Below are 21,742 nucleotides of genomic sequence, written 5' to 3' on the forward strand. Positions count from 1 at the left end.
ATAAAATAGGCACAGAGAGAAAATAGTATGTCTGTAGACTTGAAGTTGTGTGTTAATGAGATAGCCTTCATTAATTTATTGGATGGCTCTCTTTCAAATATCATGCAAGATGTTTTTATTTGTAGCAACAAGACTTTCCGATATGAGAGCAATACTTCATCATGGCTCTTGAGTTATATTCCTACTTCCTATTCATTTTATTATAAAATAGACTGGACAGTAGGCAGGAAAGAATATGCCCAAATTGTTACATTCTGTCCCCAGTGATAAACTACAGCATATCATTGTTGTATAGCATGGTTTTCAGCTAGATTGTGTCTATAAACCTGAAGCAATGAATCTCCTTGATCATAGCTGATCATGAGATAACCAACAGTATTATTATCATTAAGGTAGTAAGCTGGCAGAGTTACTAATGCCAGACAAAATGCTTTGGGGCATTTCTTCTGGCTCTTTAAGTTCTGAATTTAAATTCCCCTAAGGTTGACTTAACTTTTCATCCTTTTGGAGTCAATAAAATATGTGCCCCTTGAGCACTGGGGTTGATGTATTCAATTAACCTTCTCCCCTTACATTTCAGGCCTTGTGCCTACAGTAAAAAGAATTGTTATTTGGGCACTTTTGTAACCTTTGATATGGCAGAGTAATCCAGGTCTTTGTGTTGTGTTTTCCCTGAATTCCTCTAGAAGGTCTCCCTCCTCATCATTGGGGAAATTTTGTTATTTCTTTATTTTTGTTGACTTCTTTTTGTTTGATGTACCCTCCTTTTTGTGTCTTGTATTTTGTACTCTATGTCTTGGGCCCTTGTGGCTAATATATTTTGCAATATTTCTTCCAACACTTTAAATTCTCAGTTCAAATCCTGCCAAAGTCAACTTTGTCTTTTGTCCTTTCAGGGTCGATAAAATAAAGTACTAGTCCAAATACTGAGGTCATAACTAACTTCCTTTCCCTAAATTAGAAACAATTGCCATTGCTATCAGGGCGATAGAATGGCAGAATCATTAAAGCATCAGTTAAACTACTTTACAGGATTTGTTCTTATTTTTTTACTTTTGAGTTCAAATTTACTCTGAAGTCATCTTTGTCTTTCATCCTTCTGGAGGTGTCAATAAATTAAAACACTAGAATTGATGTAATTAACTAAACTCCTCCCCTTAAAATTGCTGGTCTTTTGCCTCAAATTAGAAACAATTATTTTTTTATTTTATTTTTTCTCTGTGTGTGTGTGAAGCAATGTGTATATAGTTTCATACTGCTTCATGTTAAAGCTTTAGTCAGGAAAATAATCTGATGTGTTGTTGAAACAGAGACAATATAATAAAATGAAATATATGTATAGATGGCTGTTTGGTTTTAGTTTTCTCTTAGGTGTTGACTGACCTGTGTATTGACCCATTACTTCCGATGTACTGTAGTGTGATGGTTCACTGATGATTGATGCAGATTAGATTTCGTTTTAGTCTTTGCTAAAAGCATGACAAAGATAAATATTTTTACAGAAATCAGATTTTTAAAATTATTATTCTAAGCTGTAATCATTGCAGGATTAATTTTGACAAAATTCCATATATCTACAGCACCCCTTTTTTTTTTCTTTATATAGTTAAAAAGGATTTTTTATTGGTTAAAAAGAATTTAAAAGCATGGGCAGAAGTCAGGCAAAATTTTAAATTCTTTGCAACAGATTTTCTATGGTTGGATGCCCTTCCTATTGCCAACCCTCACCTGTTTCCAAGCTGAGTAGTATTTCCCCATGGCCAGACATGTTTTAGCAGAAGATTGGAAACAAATTATACTACCTGCAGTGTCAAGACAAGGTCTCACATACACACACACACACCCTTTAAAAAAAATCCCCTCCAGCCTCCATCAGGTGTCTTGGGGAAATTTCGAACCTGGGTTCTCATTCTTAAGGTATTTTTTGATATTATTATTATTATTATTATTATTATTACTAATATTATTATTATTATTATTATTATTATTGTGCAGGTGGCATGTAAAATACACCATTTTGAGTGTGGCCGTTGCCAGTAGCGCCTGACTGGCCTTCGTGCCAGTGGTACATAAAAGCACCCACTACACTCTGAGTGGTTGGCGTTAGGAAGAGCATCCAGCTGTAGAAACTCTGCCAAATCAGATTGGAGCCTGGTGTAGCCAGTCCTCAGTCAAATCGTCCAGCCCTTGCTAGCATGGAAGGCGGACGTTAAATAATGATGATGATGATTATTATTATTCAGCTCAAGGTCACTGCCTGGAATCGAACTCAGAATCTTGGGGTTAACCACTACTCCATATACCCGTGGGCAATTATGGAGTGAATTTTAGGGCTTATAAATCTAATATTTTCGTATCCTTCCTTAAATATAGAACTGTATAAATATGAATTGTAAATATGGAGAGTTGGAAGAAAGCAAGCTTTTTTGATAAGATGTGTTTTCTTAATTCTTTATTTGGAAAAATCATTGAATTGCATTTTCCATTCTAACTATACTCTGTGTGATAGTGAAATATGAACATCTAATACTGAAGGTCTGCAATCGATTATCATTTTTGTTGTTGTATAACCCCAAGTCAGTCTTGACCAAGCAGATTTTTCATCAAAATATTCCAACTGCAATCATCCCATCTTCTTAGGGTGTATTTAGGACCACATTATCTCATATGCCTATTTTAAGATGATTAAGTAAGATTTGGTTCCTATTTCTAGCAGGGCAAGTGACTACGTAGATGTTCTTATTTGGTTCATGTATAACATGAACTTGAGATAGATGAATTGCATATGAGTTGAGAACATAGCCCTCAAAGATACTGATTGGCTGTCTGTCTGAAGAGTTTGTGTGTTGTTGCAATTGTTTGGTTCAGTAAGAGAGGGCAGTGCCCATATCCTTCACAACAGTGGTCCCCAACCTTTTTTGCTCCACAGACCAGTTTCATGCAAGAAATGGGACAAATCAATCACATTGCAAAACACAAAGTGCATAATATTTAATTTAATTATTACATCTATAACTCACACATAATGTGAAACCACCTTGCAAACTGCACTGGTCAATAAAATGGAAATAAAATTTTAAGATGTTTTCTTTCTGTGCAGCCCAGTACTAAATGGTACCGGTCTGTTGTCTGATGGTTGGGGACCCCTGCACTACAGGGCCTATTAGACTGATTGGGTTGATGCAGTTGATGTTGGGCAGGGTTAGGTAAGTAGAGTTTCTGAGGATTGGTGTTCTGAGGCATATGGAGTAAGCAGAATATTTAGTATAGTGTTCAGGGAATCAGTCATAATATGGATGTCAAGGGGAAAAGAAGTATGCTTGAGTGGGGTACTTACTCTAGAGTTAAGTACCAAGGAGCTAAGACCATTGTAACTTCAACAGAGGAAGCAAAGAAAGAACATATATTATTAGTTTGCTAGTACTTTTATTGTTGGTTTATGAGTGAAAGCTTGTCTATCAGTCAACTGTCCTTTCACTGGGTGCGAGTACTTTTATTGTTGGTTTATGAGTGAAAGCTTGTCTATCAGTCAGCTGTCCTTTCACTGGGTGCTAGTACTTTTATTGTTGGTTTATGAGTGAAAGCTTGTCTATCAGTCAACTGTCCTTTCACTGGGTGGCAGGAATGTAGTCTGAAATATGCATTTATGTCATAACTGTCCCAGCTGTGTGAGCAGAACTCTTATGTGGGCCACATTTACTCAGAGATAAAGTAGTTACCCCCAGATTTAGGAGTGTTCCTGGTAGGATTAAAACTTGATGACCAATTCTGTAATGGCTGATCTCTCAGTGTGAGTGAAATATAGGTTCTAAACCGATGACGGTACACAATTCTAACAGGAATAATAATTTCTGTAACAAACAAAACCAGCAGCAACGTTAAATAACCAAATAATTATGAGGTTATGATTTGCTTCAAGTCAGTAGTCAGAAAGTCTAGCAAATCTTTCATTGTGTATCATATTAGTGTTAATTACGGTAGAAAATAGATACTTATTGATTTCTATAGATTCATTATCTTCTGTTTCTATAGTGACTAGAAATAAGATTCTATCAGAATCTGGTGGTCAGTGTAATTGGATTCTCTTTATCAAAACTATTAGAGAAAAGAAACTAAGTGGCAATTTTTTGTAAAATTGGACAGTGGTCCAGATGTTGTTACTGTGGTTGCCCTACCTTCAGGTTAAGCCTGATCACACATGTCTGTAATCAAAGGCATTCCAGCTGCAATTACCCTCTTGTTTTGGCATTCCTAGAATAACATTGTCCAGCATTGCATGTTGTCCTTAGTTTTGCTGGACTAGATCACCAACCTATAAAAGGGTTACTGCACTAAGGGGAAGATATCACTGTGAATAGTGGAATCATGGAATCACTATAATTAATGTTTGTGTTTTGTTAACAAGTAGTGCTGGATTCAATCCTGCTTTGAGTAATAAGTTGGTATAGGTATGAGAAGTTATTTTTCCACATGTGTTCTACTGGTACTGAAAATCTTCACTTGTGCACCAATATGTAAACTCCCATAACCCCAATGAGTTATGGAGCTTACTACCATCAATGATTTGAAAATTGATTGCTATTTCATGCTATTTTGAAGTTTATCATTTAGAAATTGCGTAGAAATAGAGAGTTGGTTATAAATGCCTTGTGTATTGGTGTCACATTCAACGTTTCATATTTCTCTGTTCAAGTTAAGCATTCAATGCTTTACATTTCTCAACCTTATGAATGTAGTTAATGAATTAAGCAGCAGTAATGTAATATACTTCAGTTAATTGTTAACTAAAACACTTACCCCACTGTGCTCAGGGTGCTTCTATGTAACCACTCAATCTCTTCAATGTAGCAAAAATAAACTTTCTTTTACCGTTTAAAAAAAATGGTCTATATGTAAGTTGTTCTGAATCTTAGGTTAAACCTTTAGCATTCAGATTACTCTGTTAGATGCAATGCTTATTTATTCACATTGTTTTGAATTAATCATGGAGTGAGTGGCTGTGTGGTAAGTAGCTTGCTTACCAACCACATGGTTCTGGGTTCAGTCCCACTGCGTGGCACCTTGGGCAAGTGTCTTTTACTATAGCCTCGGGCCGACCAAAGCCTTGTGAGTGGATTTGGTAGACGGAAACTGAAAGAAGCCCGTCGTATATATGTATATATATATATGTTTGTGTGTCTGTGTTTGTCCCCCCAGCATCGCTTGACAACCGATGCTGGTGTGTTTACGTCCCCGTAACTTAGCAGTTCAGCAAAAGAGAATGATAGAATAAGTACTAGGCTGACAAAGAATAAGTCCTGGGGTCGATTTGCTCGACTAAAGGTGGTGCTCCAGCATGGCCACAGTCAAATGACTGGAACAAGTAAAAGAGTATCTTATAGTTTCAAGATTTCATTGATGTTATTACTTCTTTTTTAGAATGACATGGTAGGGTGGGTGTGAATCTGGCCATTTTGAACAGAAAATGTAGCCAGTTTAAAAGCTAAAGAGTTAACATACCCAATAATAGAATATGTTGAAATAACTAAATTTGCATTATCTTATTCAACTATGGACAGGCATAACTATATGATTAAGAAGCTTACTTTGTGACCATGTAGTTTTGAGTTCAGTCCCACTGTGCAGTACCTTGGATAGTCCTAGGATGACCAATACTTTGTGAAGGCATTTGGTTGCTGAAAATTGTGTGAACTGTCTGGAAGCCTATCATTGTGTGTGTGTGTACCCCCCACCTCTACTTGCCAACCAGTGTAGTTTGTTTACATCCCTGTAACTCAACAGCTCAGCAAAAGTGACAGACAGAATAAGTACCAGATTTAAAAAATAAGTACTGGGGTCAATTTATAAAACTAAAGACCCTTCAACATGGTGCTCCAGAATGGCTGCAGTTCAATGATTAAAAGACATAAAAGAAGACAAAAGACCAAAAAAACTAACATTTTCATAATGCATATTTTTTTCTCATGACATCGTAATTAATTCTTCTTAATTGTTTTCAGCTCATTAAATAATTGACCTTTAACTTCTCATGGCCTATTCATTTATTGACCTTAACTGCTGCTATATAAAGTCTTGTTTTGTCAAAGAGCCAAAGCCAATTATACCTTATTGACTGCAATCTGCAATAAATAAATAGTATTAAAAACCAGAAATTCAGTAGCTACAATATATTAGAATAGCTAAACCTGTCATTATATAACACCAAACATTATCATAAACTTAAGACTTCATGAGAATTTCTCACTCTAAAACTTAACAAAGTTTTCTTATTCACAGACATTTCTCACAGATATATATATAAACTTGGCAAAGCGACAAATGAAGATTATGCTTTTAACAAATTACTACTACTACTACTACTACTACTACTACACACACACACACACACACACACACACACACACATGCATGCGCAATAAAGTAGGGTATCATTGACCTTGTCCTAAGTATGCAAACAAAAGACTTTGATAATTAATGATAATTAATTTCTTTTTCATATAATGGTAATGATAATGGTTTCACATTTTAGCACAAGGCCAGTAATTTTAGAGGAGGGATAAGTTAAATTATTTTATTGATCCCGAAAGGATGAAAGAGCAAAGTCGACCTTGGTAGAATTTGAACTCAGAACTTAAAGCCGAAAGAAATGTCGCTAAACATTTTGCCCAGTGTGCTAACAATTCTAAATAATAATAATAATAATAATAATCCTTTCTATTTGAGGCACAAATCCCGAAAACTGGTATTTATTTTATCAACCCCAAAAGGATGAAAGGCAAAATTGTCCTTGGTGAAATTTGAACTCAGAACGTAAAGACAAAATGTATCTAAGCATTTTCTCTGGCATCCTAACAATTCTAACTTCATAATAATAATAATAATAATAATAATAATAAAGTCAGTAAACATAGCAGTACATTTGTTTTCAAGGTTAGTTAATAAATATTTATGCACAGCATATATTAAAAACTCAAGATATATTTAAAGTAGATAAACTACAGGTTTTTGATGTGAAACTTTAAGCCGATGTAAATGCACCTTACTGTTTCTTTCATATACAGAAAGATATAGCAAATTGTCCTGATATATGTTTCATAGTTCATTGACCACTCATCAAAGGACAAGTACCCTCTCGTCCTTCTACCTATGAAGAGGATTTATAGCTTACTATTTAAATCAAACATAGACCAGAACTTTGCTGTAATGGCAATATTAATTTACATGCCATATATTTATCAATAGCATGATTAATTAGCAAATGTTTATGCACAATGCAACCTGTATTAGAAACCTAAGATAAATTTTAAGTAGTTTACATGTGTGTGTGTGTGTGAGCACACATTCATTAGTATATATTACATTAAGTACTGGGTGATTGAAATGTAACTCCCTATTTTAAAATACTTATTAATTATTTATTAATTGTAATTTTTACAAAATAATGGATATGAGAAGAAAGCTTTTAGTATGAGGTTTTATTTAAAATTCGGTATGGGCTCCAGATGTTGCCATCAGCTTCTTGAGTCAACTGATTTTACCAGGAATTCTTGTGGGATGAAAGACATAACTTCTCATATTCACCCTTCAAGTTCTTCCAAAGTCTTTGGTTTGGTTCAACAGGCTCGTTCCTTTAACCAACCCCAAAGAAAGAAATCACAAAGTGTTAAGTCAGGGCTTCTGGTTAGCCACTCATGTGGACCACAATGACCCATCCATCTCCTGGGGAAGTGGGCATTCAGCCATTCACAAATGACAAGTGCAAAATGTGGAGGGGCGTCATCTTGCATGGAAATCAAATCTTCAATATTCTCCCAAGCACTGATAACTGGCCAGATCTCATCTTGCAGCATAGTGAGGTACCATAGGTAGTTACTTTTCAGTCACCCTGTATATGTTGTATGAAGTCCTTGTTATATGCTTGGATTTAGCTAATGTGCTTTTAATGTTCCACAAGGAAAATCTGAATCCCCTTCAAATTTCAAAATAATTCTATTTAATCAAATTCAAGACTTAGTCTTTGTGAACTTCTTTCACTATTTTGTTAAACTTGAACTTTTTGACAAATGAAGATAAAAATAGAAATTAAAGTAATAAAAGAGTCAAAAGCAGTCATTTTAAAAAGTAATTTGGAAAAATTTTAGGAAAACAAAGCATTTGCTTTCTCAAATTCTCACAAACCCTCCTATAGCCCCCACTCTTTTCCAAAAGTACAAGAAATTGAGTTGTTTTGTCAAGAAATATTTTTCTATCATTACACATCTTTTACAGTTCAATTTTGGCTGTGTTTTCATTTCCAAGTGCTTCCGCAAGAACAAAGCACATAGTGGTTATTTTGTTTGTATTTCTATATATTCCACTCAACCCAGAGTGAGAGTTCAATTCTGCTCAAAATTTAAAACTGTGTTAAGTAGAAAACAACAAATGTAACTAAACCAAAGTAAACAATATTTTTAGACCAACAGCTTTAATATTACGTTTATGAATTTGGCAAAAAAAATAATAAACGACCATCCTGAAATATAACAATAACTTTATTAATGTATTTCATTGTCTTTATTTTCTGAATCCAAATCCCACTTATGTTAACTTTGTCTTGCATTCTTTCTAGGAGTAATAATCAACAAAATAAGAAATAGTCAAGTACTGGTATCAGTTAAATGCTTGTTCCCAGCAACAAGTTACAGTTGTGCCCTATGTTGGAAACCAGCTATTTTCCTTATTTGCTCTGTTGCTTCACCAAATTCTGGAATCTTTAGATTCATTTAAGCCGTATTCCTAGCAGTAAGCATTTTTTAATTCCTCTCCAGGTCTTTAACTACTTTGGAGGATTTTTAGCAGAAAAGAAATCAGTTTCTTTTCTTTTTTTTTCTTTTGTAATACTAGAGTGTCTCATGAAGGGCAGAGCTTTATTCATAGGCACAGGTGTTGTTGTATGCTTAAGAAGCTTTCTTCCCAAACATGTGGGTCATGGGTTCAGTCCCTCTGTGCAGTGCTTTGGGCAAGTGTCTTCTATTATAGCTTGAGGTCAACCAATTCTTTTAAATTCCTTATAGGTGGATTAGGTAGATGGAAATTGAAAGGAACCCACTGTGTGGGTGTGTGCACGCGAGAGCTTGTACCCTATCACTGCTTGACAACCGGTGTTGATTTGTTTACATCCCTGTAACTTGGCAGTTCAGTAAAGGAGACTAACAGAATAAGTACCACGCTTAAAAAAAAAAAAAGTACTGAGGGCAATTTGTTCTACTAATCCCTTCAAGGCAGTGTCCCAGCGTGGCTGCAGTACAATGACCGAAACAAGTAAAAGATAGAATATGGAGACAATGCAAGTGAGCAGTGTCAACCAATTCACCCTTCCATCTTTCATTGTTAATATAATTTTTTTTATTCTTTGCAATACATGACTCAGTCTGTGTGGCTGCGATTTATAATTGTGGAAAGAGTTGAAGTGGTAGGGGAAGGCAATGGTATGATTGCTATTTTAAGGAATAATAATGAAGCTTTTATGTTAGCTTTATGAAAAGGAAATATATTAATAAAATATTCAGTCAAACTGAAACTTTGAGAACATTGGGAAACATTAAATTAAGGAAATAAAAGGCAAAATCTCTACTGCAACCACATACGTTCTGATTGCTTCAATTAAAATAAAATACAAGACTACGCAACTAACTTGTGTGCATATGTGCGCGTGCACACATGTAAAAAAATTCATCCCTACATATTTTACTGTTAAATTTCTTCATTCCAAACCTATTTGTTTTCTGCATGCTTCTGTCTGTCCGTCTATCTGTGTGCGTGTGTGCAATTTTGAATTTGTATAACTTTAGTTCTGTATGTGAATTAATCTCTAAATAGAATCAGTGAAAGAATTCAAGAATTCATTACATTTTTTAAATAGATTTATTCTCAAGATTGTAAATTTTCAACATGTCCACCGCATTACTTATGCAAATGGTATTGCAATTCTGAAGTTCTAGAACTGTCTTGCAGTTGATTTTCAGTTGCACCTTGAATAAAATAAGTCATTTTAGCCTTGCAATGCAAGTCATCTATAGAATGAGGTTTAGTTTAGTAAACAGTAATCTTTACATATCTCCATAAAATAAAGTTGAAAGTAATTAATTTTGTTTTATTTAATAATAAACATACATTTTTGATTTATCGACAATGAAGTAGCTGATCCACTATTTTATTTTTTAATTGCCATGTACAGATTAGATAGAATTGTTTTTATCATGACCCTGTATATTATGAAGGAAACAAAGTTTAAATACGTAAAATGTGTATGCAGATGCAATGTTCATATAGAAAGTACATGGTTCTGTGTTGTTAAGAAGTTTGCTTCACATTCACATTGTCTCAGGTTCAGTTTGACTGTGTAGTACTTTGGGAAAGAGTCTTCTACTGTAGCCTTGGGCCAATCATTGCTTTGTAAGTGAATTTGCTTGGAAGAAAGTGTGGAAGCCCATCGTGCATATGTTTTTGTGTGTTTATGTCTTGTTACTTATTGGTGTGGTAAATGGAAAATAACATCAGGTTTAAGTATGTCCTGGAGTCAATATGAACATCTAAAACGCCTAAGGTGATATCCTAGCATAGCTGCAATTTAACAAGTGAAACAAGTGAAAGAATATTTGAAAGAGAATCAAAAGTTATTTGTTGGTTACTCATCTTTAGTACTCTTCCTTACTGGTTTCTGTGTGTCTGCATCAAAACTAAATTTAACAATGTAAAATACATAAATTTTTCTACATAGACACAATACCTGAAATATGCAGATGTAGACAACCAACAATATCAACCTCAGTACTCAATTGTAGTTTATATTATCAACATGGGAAGGGTGAAAGGAAAAGTTATGCTTTGCCAGGTTTTAACTCAGAATGTAAAGAGCCCACAACTATCTCAAGACATTTTGTCCTCTGACCTAATGGTTCTGCCAATCCATCACCCTAAACTATGTAAACTATGTATTAATTTCAAGCTTGGGGAGAAGAGGTAGAATGGCCCTGTACTTGACGGGTATTTGTATTCAATGACTGAAACTAAGCCAATCCTGATGGGATTTTAAGTTTGAAACTAAAGGAGCTGTGACCAAAAGCTGCAAGACATTGTCATTTTGTTTAAGGTTGTAATGTTTCGGCTATCTACTGCTGCAAAAAACATAATAAAAACCATACTAAGTGATATCAGCGATCTTCATGGAAGTAAAAACTTGCTTGAGTTCCCTATAGGAATCATTCCACTTATTGTTTAGCCATAGGTCAATCCTGTTTGAGCAAACATATAATCAGAGGTGTTCCTTCTACGACCATTCTCACTTTTTTTTTTTTTTTGGCATAGTTTATCTAAGGCTACAGTGTCTAATGTGTTCTTGCTTTTCTAAAAGAGTAGGTAAGCTATATTATCAGCTATTTCTGGGTGGTTGAGTGACCATATGAAGGTTCTCTGTTACAAATTGGAATCTACTTGATCAGACCAGCTCTTGGGCAATGCTAACCTTCTTAAAATCACAAGTATTGTAATTTTCATTATCTTTCGTCGTCTTTCACCAAAATCATAGATTTCAATGCAAATAATTCAACTATAATCATCATAGAAGAATGGGTAGGCTATGTCTGTCTTGTTAAAACAGTCTTCTTCAGTATTGACCAAACAATTTACTGGGTTACTGATATTGAGCATTACTTGTTTATAATAAGCATGTCCATGAAAGGAATACTGTATTGATTGAATAAATTGAAATCTCTTTCACTATTTATGTCTCATCTGTTGCTATGAGATTTAATGTATTCATCGTAAATTAGTAACCGCATGTGGAATTATTCTTTTGTTATGCCTAAATATTACTGGATGTCTAATAAAACAAGTTCCCCCCCCCCTCAATTGTATTTCATATTTCTTCGTTATCATGCTTATCACTAGGGAAGAATAAAATTAATCTCTGTACAGAAGGCTGATGATAAATTGCTTGAATGTGTGTGTGTGTATGTATATATAGGTGGAGGCACAATGGCCCAGTGGTTAGGGCAGCGGACTCGCAGTCATAGGATTGCGGTTTCGATTCCCAGACCAGGCGTTGTGAGTGTTTATTGAGCGAAAACACCTAAAGCTCCACGAGGCTCCGGTAGGGGATGGTGGCGAACCCTGCTGTACTCTTTCACCACAACTTTCTCTCACTCTTACTTCCTGTTTCTGTTGTGCCTGTAATTCAAAGGGTGAGCCTTGTCACACTGTGTCATGCTGAATATCCCCGAGAACTACGTTAAGGGTACACGTGTCTGTGGAGTGCTCAGCCACTTGCACGTTAATTTCACGAGCAGGCTGTTCCATTGATCTGATCAACTGGAACCCTCGACGTCGTAAGCGACGGAGTGCCAACAACAACGTGTGTATATATATATATATATATATATATATATATATATGTATATATATGTATATATATGTATATATATGTATATAGTAGAGGCTTGTGAGTTACTGTGTTGCATTCATGAGTGTAAGATTGTGGTTTAGATTCCTGGACCATGTGATGCATTGTGTTCTTAAGCAAACCGCGCTTCATTTCATGTTGCTCCAGTCCGTTCGCTTTGCAAAAATGAGTAATCCTGCAATGGACTGGCATCCTGTCCAGGTGCATTATATTTTAGAATAGTGGATTCTCAAAAGCACACACAAAGCCACAAATTATATCCAACTCAATATTTACATGCTATTATTTATAGCTTTGTGTATATTTTAAGAATCCAGTATTCCAAAAAATAATTGTGTGTGTGTGTGATGGTTTTTGATAAGCAACATTGATTTTTACAATTCTGTAAATAATAATAGTATTTTATAAGCTTAAAGCTTATAAGCAATCATCGTGCAATGACTAAAGAAAATAGTCTAATAATGGGGCATATAAGCCCTCTGCTGAAAAAAGTAGGTTTTCTTGTCCCATGCATACAGGAAGATCTTTTTTCCATCGAGGGTTTATATGCTCCATTATTAGACTATTTCCTTTTGTCATTGCATGGTGATCGTTTCTAAACTTTAAGCTTATAAAATACTATTGTTATTATATATATATAATATAGAAACTGGTTTTCAACTGTCTAGTTAATCATATGTGTACACTTTCCTAGTGTCAGATTAGACTTGTTGATAAAATTACTGAGCATAGTTGTGTGAACCACACAATATCTTGAAACTTTTTTGTGTGATCATGATTTGAGAGGAGTTTTGTAAAATATGTTACTTTATATCTTAGTATGTGATCTGATCAATAAGTATCCAGGCTTTTGCCATAGTAATGAAACTAAAGCACGCAGAGTGAAGCTGCTTGGCACAGATTGACCATGAACTCCGCTGTGCACGTGCACTAAGTTTTAACGTTCTAGATCACTTCTACTGTTTACAGCAGTGCTTGGAAGGAACATGTGTAGCATGTGATCATCACATTGACCATGACAGAGAAAGTTGAGCAGAGAGTCTGCATCAAATTTTGTCAAGAGGCCTAAGCAAAGTTTTCAAAAAGTTTTCATCGTTCTAGACACAGTGTCTTTTTGGTCAGCTGAAAGCAGTTTTGGCACAAACTTGACAGACATGCATCTCATACCCAAATCTTCAGTGATAATAGACTGAACTGAACCGTAACTAATCTGCACATCCTCTGATAACTCACAGATGGTGATTTGATGATTTTTCCCTCCATGCTGCAAGCACATCTGCAATGTCTTTCTCAGTTCTGCTGGTTGCGTGTCTCTCAGAATGTTCCTCAATATTGACATTTTTTCAGCCATCTTGGAAATGACCGAACCACTCATCACTCCTCTCCATACACTTTCTGCAACTTTGCGCAGGCCTCTGAGCAGGTATCACCATGACAACTTTTCTGTTATGGTCAATGTGACAATCACACGCTACACACTTTCCTTCCAAGCACTGCTGTAAACAGCAGAGTTCAAGGTCAATTTTTGTCAAGCAGCTTCACTCTATATGCTTTAGCTTCATTACTATGGCAACAGTCCGAATACTTATTGATCAAACCTCATATATATTATGCTGAAATCTTTTTGAAATGAAATATTTTTCATCAAAATTTTAAGTTAGATAAGAACACTTTTGTATGGGTGGTCTTAAAAGAAGTTTGTATTAAAAACGTACAGCACATGTGAATTCATAGTCTATTAGTGTTTCTGTGTGCATTTGTACATGTTTGAATATATTCTTATATCTATGTGTCCTTGTTTTCCATTGTCTGACATGTATCCCTGAACATATTTCAATATTTGCAATTGAATGAATTAGTTTGATGAAATTCATACCTCAATGGAAATACTTAGATGCAATTCATACTTCAGTGTATTATTGGAAAACACAATACTTCCACATGTTTTACATTTTTTTCATATACATACATATATATTTATTTATTTATTTGTTTATTTTCTATTTACAGAGGTTAAGAACTGAAAACAGATTGCTACGGCAGCGGATAGAAAACTTGGAAAAGGTTATTATTACTTTACCATTCTTCTCCAAATAATATTCATTATTACATTTTGTGTGTGTGTGTGTGTGTGTTGTTTGTACACAAATAGGTCACTGTAAACAGTGTAGTGGCTATTACTTCAGGCAGTTGTAACAGTGGTTGTAGATTGTTATTTTTAGAATAGGTCAACAGAATCAGTAGAGTAGCAGGCAAAATATGCCTTTCTCAGAATTACTTTTATCCTTTTATTTTCTAATTTTGAATCCTGCTGTGGTCAGTTATACTCCCCCCCCCCCCTATTGTCCTTCCAAGGTTAATCAAGGTTATATTAGAAGACACTTCAGCAAGTGTCTTAAACTATACCCTTGGACTGAACAATGACTTGTGAATAAAATTGCAAGATAAGAATTCTATGAAAGCTTGTCATGTGTGTGTGTGTTTGTGCGCATGTGTGCACAATTATTATCTACATACTTTTGTACTGACACTGGTTAAACAACATTGTTGTTATATTTACGTCTCCTGTAAATGGTACATCCTCTAACTTGTCTGTTTTGCTATGTGAGAACCAGTGAAATAAAGTACCTTATTTGAAAATAAGTATAGGTAACAGGAAGGCCATCAAGCTGTAGAATATTGCTTCAAGACATTTCCAAACCATGCCAGCATGGGAAAAGTGGATGTAAAAAGTGATGAAGGGTTATATTTTGTTATTTTCAGGAATCAGCATCTCTGGCAGATAAGTTGATCCAAGACCAAGTAACTCGAGCTCAGGAAGCTGAAGAAACTTTTATACTGAAAAACCAATTGGCATCAGGAAAGCAACTGTTACTTGAAACACAAAGGAAATTACAAGAAGCAGAGAAATTAATTGCAGAGATAAAGGAGCGTGTAAGTATTCTTTTTTTTTTTTCACCCCTCATTATTTATACACATATAAATACTTTTATTCATTATTCACTCCACCTTAAATTTCTTCATACACCCTTAAACACTTCTACAAATGCTTGGCCTCCCAAAATGCATGGTAGTACATTTGTCCACAGCCAGCTTGAGTTGCCAGTCTATGATCCTTTGTTGCATTGTGTCCAGGTCTGATTGTAGGGAAGATCTATAGTGTTCAGGATCAGTCCTTTTTATCTCATGGTACAGCATGATGTCATCTGCAGCCTTCAGCACTGTAAAGATTTAGCCCTCCTAACTGAGGCTTAGTGTATCATAGTTAACACAAAGAAATGTATCCAGCTACAAAATTTCCTCCACTAGTTCGACACACTCCAGTATATTATTATATTTAGCCAACTTGGGAGCTTGGAGAAACATGCATTCAAACAAAGTAATAGCGGTGTTAGCTGTGGTGGTATTAACTGCATTGATGGTGATATTGACTATGTTTGCATCAGTGCTGACTGTGTTGGGAGTAGGGCTGGATGTGTTGGTGGCAATGATTAAATATTTTTCAGATCTGTCTCCCAGCAGAAAGACTTGTTTTGTTCTTACGTTCCATCATTTGTAAATTTCAAACTTTAATTTCATTATAAAATATTAAAAAAGTTCATATTTGTGTGTGTGTGTGTATATATATATATATATATATATATATATATACACTAGTGGGCCTCCCGGCCTTCAGCCCAGTCTGTACAGTAACATTTACAGAATTTCAGTATATACAATGTTTTAAACTTTTTTCTTTGGAGCATATATGAAGAGTTTCTGTGGGCTTCCTACTCTAGAACAACCTACATACAAATGACCATGTGAGAAACAGCCCTCTTCCAAATGGAGCCTGACAACCTGCACTATTTGACCTTGGGACTTGTTAATGGTCAATGCGTAACTGACTCTCAGTGGGAATTGCAATCGATTTGAAACAGGGGACACCTGTTGGTATTAGTCGTATTCTAGGTATAAATACAATATCTGTCTTATCACATCCAGTGAAGATTTTTGCTTCAATAATGATCAAAGTAATTTGAATGACATGGAAAACCTGAAATATTATCAATTTTATTTAGTGTTTTCAGTGGTCAGCATACAAAAAAACAAGCTTTGCTTTTTATAAGGATATATAGATTTTACGATCAAATACTATGTGGATTGCTAGAAATAGGAGCCAATACACTACCAACTCACCCCATCAATCCGTTTTCAGAAAATAAATGCACAGTTATCTGTGGAATAGTCAGATTAATTTAAATGACATGTAAAACCTGAAATATTATCAGTTTTATTTAGTGTTTTCAGCAGTCAACAAAGAAACAAACTTTATGTTTTATAAGGATAGAGATCTATCTATGTACTTTTCTTGCTTTCAGACTGAATCAATCAATGTAGCCACTGTACTTGATGATAAGATTGCTCAGCATCTAGTGCAGCAGCTACAAGAAGAGCTGATATCAGTGCGGTTAAAAGATAATGAAACAGCTGCTGTGATTAAAGATATGAAAGTTAAAATCAAAGAACTTGAAGATGTAAGTAGATTTCTCTTACTAATTGATTTGGTAAATTTTATTGTTATTGTTTAATTCCCATATCAACTCCCATCCACCTGATCTATTATTATTATTAAAGATGTGCTAATCATAACCATTGTATTTGTTTGTATATCAGAGACTACATTGTTCGATATATCTTTAAGATGGTAGGATCTAATTTGAGTGACCTTTTGCTGCTATTTCTTGTAGGTTCAGTGGCCATGTAGAACATTGGTCATTTGCTTGATTGACTTGGTATTAAGAGAAATAGTTGCTTGATGCAATCAATTACTGGTCAAGTACTCAATGGCATATTGGTTGCTAGCTGGTCAAACATCTGAATATAACTATCCATACACCATTTTCTTGTCTAGTTGAGCACCACACACTATATACTCTAGCCTATAGCCATTTATCACATGGTGGACCATGAAAAATACCAATTCATGGCAGAGGATTGACAGAGTTGTCATAGAATCAGGGGGGATACCTTGCAGCATCCGTTCCAATTCATTGTATCCTGACAGTAATGATATAGATGCCTGGCTATCTTGACCCAAGTCAGCAGCCTTTCTTTTGGCCACATATAAGTGATATAAAGAGGAGAGACTTACATGCATAAGTAGCTCTGCCAGTCTTTCTAAACAGATCTTGGCCCAGCCTGCTCAAACATATGCAAATGCATGGTCAGCCTTGACCGCCAGAGGCCCTAATTTTTTTTTTTTTTTTTTTTTCACAGACATGTTCTGTATCATATCAGGAACCAGTTTTTCCAAAGTATTCTCATTAGTCCAGATGCACTATCATGCATTTTAGAATGTTTTCCATTTCTCTCCTCTGCCTAAAATATAAACAAACCTCCTAATCTTTTCTCTCTTATTTAAACAATGGGATGTGGTAAGGTAGATGATCCTCTATATATTTTATCTATTTTTGTGAAGGAAGTGGAAGAAGAAATGCTCTTAAATAATGTATTTATTAGATACAAGACAACATTTTTATCACTGTTGACCTAACTCCACTATGTTACTAATACAGGTACAACTTTGATTCTCCAGAACCTTTTGGTTTCAAACCCTTTCCAGATTACTGATTTTTCTGAACCAAGGGTGGTCAACACTCTAAATTAAACCAATATTGAATTTTCTGAAAATAATTAAATGAAATACAGGCACCTGTACATTAGTATAAATGATACAAGTTTATTAATACTATACTGTACAAGGTACCAGTAAACTAGTTTTGCAGCTGCAAGAATTTGAAGTTCCTGCTCATAAATTAGTGTGGATTATAAGCAGTTCCAGATCAAATCATCAATATCTGTACTTATTTTATCATCTCCTCTTTATGTACCAACTTTGTAATAACCTGCTATTACTTAACATTTCAGACAAATCAAATGTTACAGCGAGCTCCAAGTAATGATGTCCAGCATTTACAAGAAGAACTTATTGCTGTGAAGTTGCGAGAAGCTGAAGCAAATTTGTCATTGAAGGAACTCCGTATGAAAGTCAATGAGCTTGATCAGTTCTGGGAGGTTAGTAGCTTGTCTTAATTTACACCAAAACGAAATATTGTTCTCTGTTGGTTGTAAAATACATTGCTACAGACAGGATTTATGAAATTCCTGACAACTGAAATACATTTAGACAGCATATGCCAGCATGGTAAATGATGATGAAGATGGTGTCATGTACACAAAATCTTTTATATCATACACGTTTTGATATAGAAAACATGTCATCATCATCAATATCTTACATCTATTTTCCCATGCTGACATGTGTTAGACTAGTCTCACAGTTTCTCAGCAACTAGCATAGTCCTTCATTCTTCTGACTCAGCAACAGACCAAATCAGTTAACTCTGTTACATCTTTACTTTTGACATGGTTTTATAGCTGGATGCTCTTCCTATCACCAACCTCTTAGAGCATGTGGAAGGTGTGTATTGTCTCCATTTGTCCTTTCCTTTTCAGCATAGTTTTACAGTGGGATACCCTTCCTAACACAAATCACTTTACAGTGTCAGCTATGTTCATACTCATAAAATCCATAACAATTACTATACGTTTAGACTTAGCGAATAATCAAATCTTTGATTAGTATTGATAGTCATTTATGGGTGGTAAATGTCATACAATTCGTCTTCACTTGACTCACTTGTTGATATACTGTTGATGAAATGCAAACCCAATAACTTTATCTACTGATATCAGATTCTCCAATATGCTAACAAAGTGTCTTAAAGACAATACAAATCTGATGTCTGAGTAATAAATGGTTGAGCAAACTACTGACCAGGCATTTGGTTAGATTCTGTTGGCTTGTCAAAACATATCTATTTTATAACTTACTTGCTGCCATAAACCTGATATACACAGCTAACTAGCAACTGGTTTATGCCAACTGATGGTCTATGCATGACTTGAAAGAATGCACAGTCTTACAGGTGTGATAATATCTAAGGTTACAGTTTCACAACTAGCTGCACACAAATTGACAGGGTTATAAGAAAGTACAACATACCTCTTTCTATCTATCTCTTTCCCGCTCACTTGTTCTCTCAATTTCTAAACTTGTCTGTTGGGAAGAGGTTGCCATTCATTTAGAATTATTTTCAGGAATTAATCCCATTGGCAGTTTCTGATAACTATTGCAGATAGATGTGTCTTCTGGATCAAAGATATCTAGTTGTCTGTTTCTTATTTTCAAGAACCTATTGGATAATGATATTCACTCCTGTTTACTGTGTTTGGTTTCATTTTGTGTGAGCATATGATGCTTTTATACTGATAGTATAAACCCTGAAAAGTAAAGTTGACCACAGTGGCATTTGAACTCAGAAAGTGAAGAGCTGAAAAAAATGCTGTTTAGCATTTTCTCCAACACATGAACAATTCTGCTAACTCACTGCCTTAAAACTAATAATAATGATAATAATAATAATAATAATAATAATAATTATTATTATTATTATTATTATACTGCTGCTTTAGGGCACAAAGACAGAAATTTTAGAAGAGTGGAGGTTAATTGATTACCCCACCTCACTCCCCACTAGTGTACTTAGCTGGTACTTTATTTTATTGACTCCAGAGAGATGAAAGGCAAAATTGACTCAGAACAAAAACGAAAAACGTAGCAGTCAAAATATGACAAGATACTTTGATGCATTTACAATTCTACCTAATAATAATAATAATAATTTCAAATTTTGACAAAAGGCCAGCAATTTTGAGGGAGAGGATAAGTCAACTACATCGATCCCCCAATGTTCAACTGGTACTTTTTTTATCAACCTTGAAAGGATGAAAGGCAGTCAACTTTGGTGGAATTCGAACTCAGAACGTAATGATGGACAAATTGCCACTAAGCATTTTGACCAGTTTGTATTTCTTTTTATTTGTGTATTGAAATAGTGTATTTCTTTTTATTTGTGTATTGAAATAGTGTATTTCTTTTTATTTGTGTATTGAATTATTCCTTTTGTTTTTCTTTACTATCATAAAATATTGTTTTCATTTTTTTATTTTTTATAATAAACTCTAATTTTCCATTACTCCTACAGAAACATTGTATGAATAACTTTTCACCAAATGTTTCTGAAGTGAAAAATTGCAAACATGAAGTGCGGATTCTCCAAGAAGAATTGATGACAGTAAGGATAAGGGAAGCCCAGTCTCTCTCAGCTCTGAAAGAGATGAAACAAAAAGTGATGGAACTGGAAACACAGGTAAAGACATGAAAAGGAGCAATTCACACTCTCTCCCCTTCTAAAATTAACATGACACTCCACTATATCCAGCCTTCCAATCACCATAGTGTTCTCGTTGTAATGTTCTGAAGCAACAAACAAAATTACATGTAGAAAAAGAAAATTTTTGTCCACTTCTCTAACTTTGTCTCAGTAATGTAAATTCCAGTCCTAGTTGCTGTTAACTTAGATATGATCTTTTTACTTTTGTTTGAATCTTCTCATTTAATTTAATGAGAATAATATCATTCCTGCCCATATTAGCATAATAAAATTTGTAAAGACTTACAATTGCACAATCACGTCCCAACCAGTTGATTTCTTTGAAGTGTGTGTAGTATGTTTGAATTCTAATATTTCAATATAGAAGTATGAGTGCTTTGAAAAGCTGTTTTCAGAATGCTAAATCATGAAACTTATGTTACCAGTAATGTTCATGATGTTTTTGTAATTCTGTGTGGTATGAGACAAAGACAGATATAAAAAAAAAAAGGGGATATTTTCTGTGTCTCTATAGTATTACTAAATATTAATGTCAGCTAATTTAAGGACAGTTATCTTGATTTATTTAATCACTTGCTATATACATACTTATAGAACACTTTTTTTTTTTAAATGATAAGTTTAATTTCAAAGATTTTGAATTACCCTAATGTAATTATTGACAGTAACGATTACACAATAAAAATAAACGTTATTTAATTTTAAAATATTTAAGACATTTGTTTTCAATAAAATGGAATGTTAATCAAGAAAAATGAAATCATATTTTACTATTATGAGGCTGAATACCCAAAATTTCTCAAAGAAGGATCACGTCAAGTTTGATGATCAAATCTGGAATATCTTTCCATTTTTTTACTATATAATGATGCAATTTGCTCAGATCCTGTATTTCCTTTGTTGTATACTCGTCTTGACCAATTTTTATAAGTTTTTCTATTCAATTTAAATTTAAGGATTTTGTTGGTGATTGAGGCATTTGGATTTTCTTGCAATTGATAAATTCTTTGATTACTTTTGAAGT

At 34.5% G+C, this 21,742-nt stretch overlaps 1 protein-coding gene across 4 annotated transcripts in view; it reads left to right on the top strand.

The window, feature by feature from the left end:
- LOC106869320 (EVI5-like protein) overlaps nucleotides 1–21,742 on the top strand; it is a 304,412-nt gene that overhangs the window by 254,375 nt on the left and 28,295 nt on the right. For all 4 annotated transcript variants that reach the window (XM_014915019.3, XM_014915018.3, XM_014915020.3 and 1 more), the window contains 5 exons: nucleotides 14,450–14,503; nucleotides 15,203–15,373; nucleotides 16,801–16,956; nucleotides 18,350–18,496; nucleotides 20,530–20,694. In XM_014915019.3, coding sequence (XP_014770505.1) covers nucleotides 14,450–14,503; nucleotides 15,203–15,373; nucleotides 16,801–16,956; nucleotides 18,350–18,496; nucleotides 20,530–20,694 — 693 coding nt within the window. The remainder of the gene's footprint in view (nucleotides 1–14,449; nucleotides 14,504–15,202; nucleotides 15,374–16,800; nucleotides 16,957–18,349; nucleotides 18,497–20,529; nucleotides 20,695–21,742) is intronic.

This window comes from Octopus bimaculoides, chromosome 1 (genome assembly GCF_046866305.1).
Source record: "Octopus bimaculoides isolate indiv1 chromosome 1, ASM4686630v1, whole genome shotgun sequence".
Taxonomy (NCBI): domain Eukaryota; kingdom Metazoa; phylum Mollusca; class Cephalopoda; order Octopoda; family Octopodidae; genus Octopus; species Octopus bimaculoides.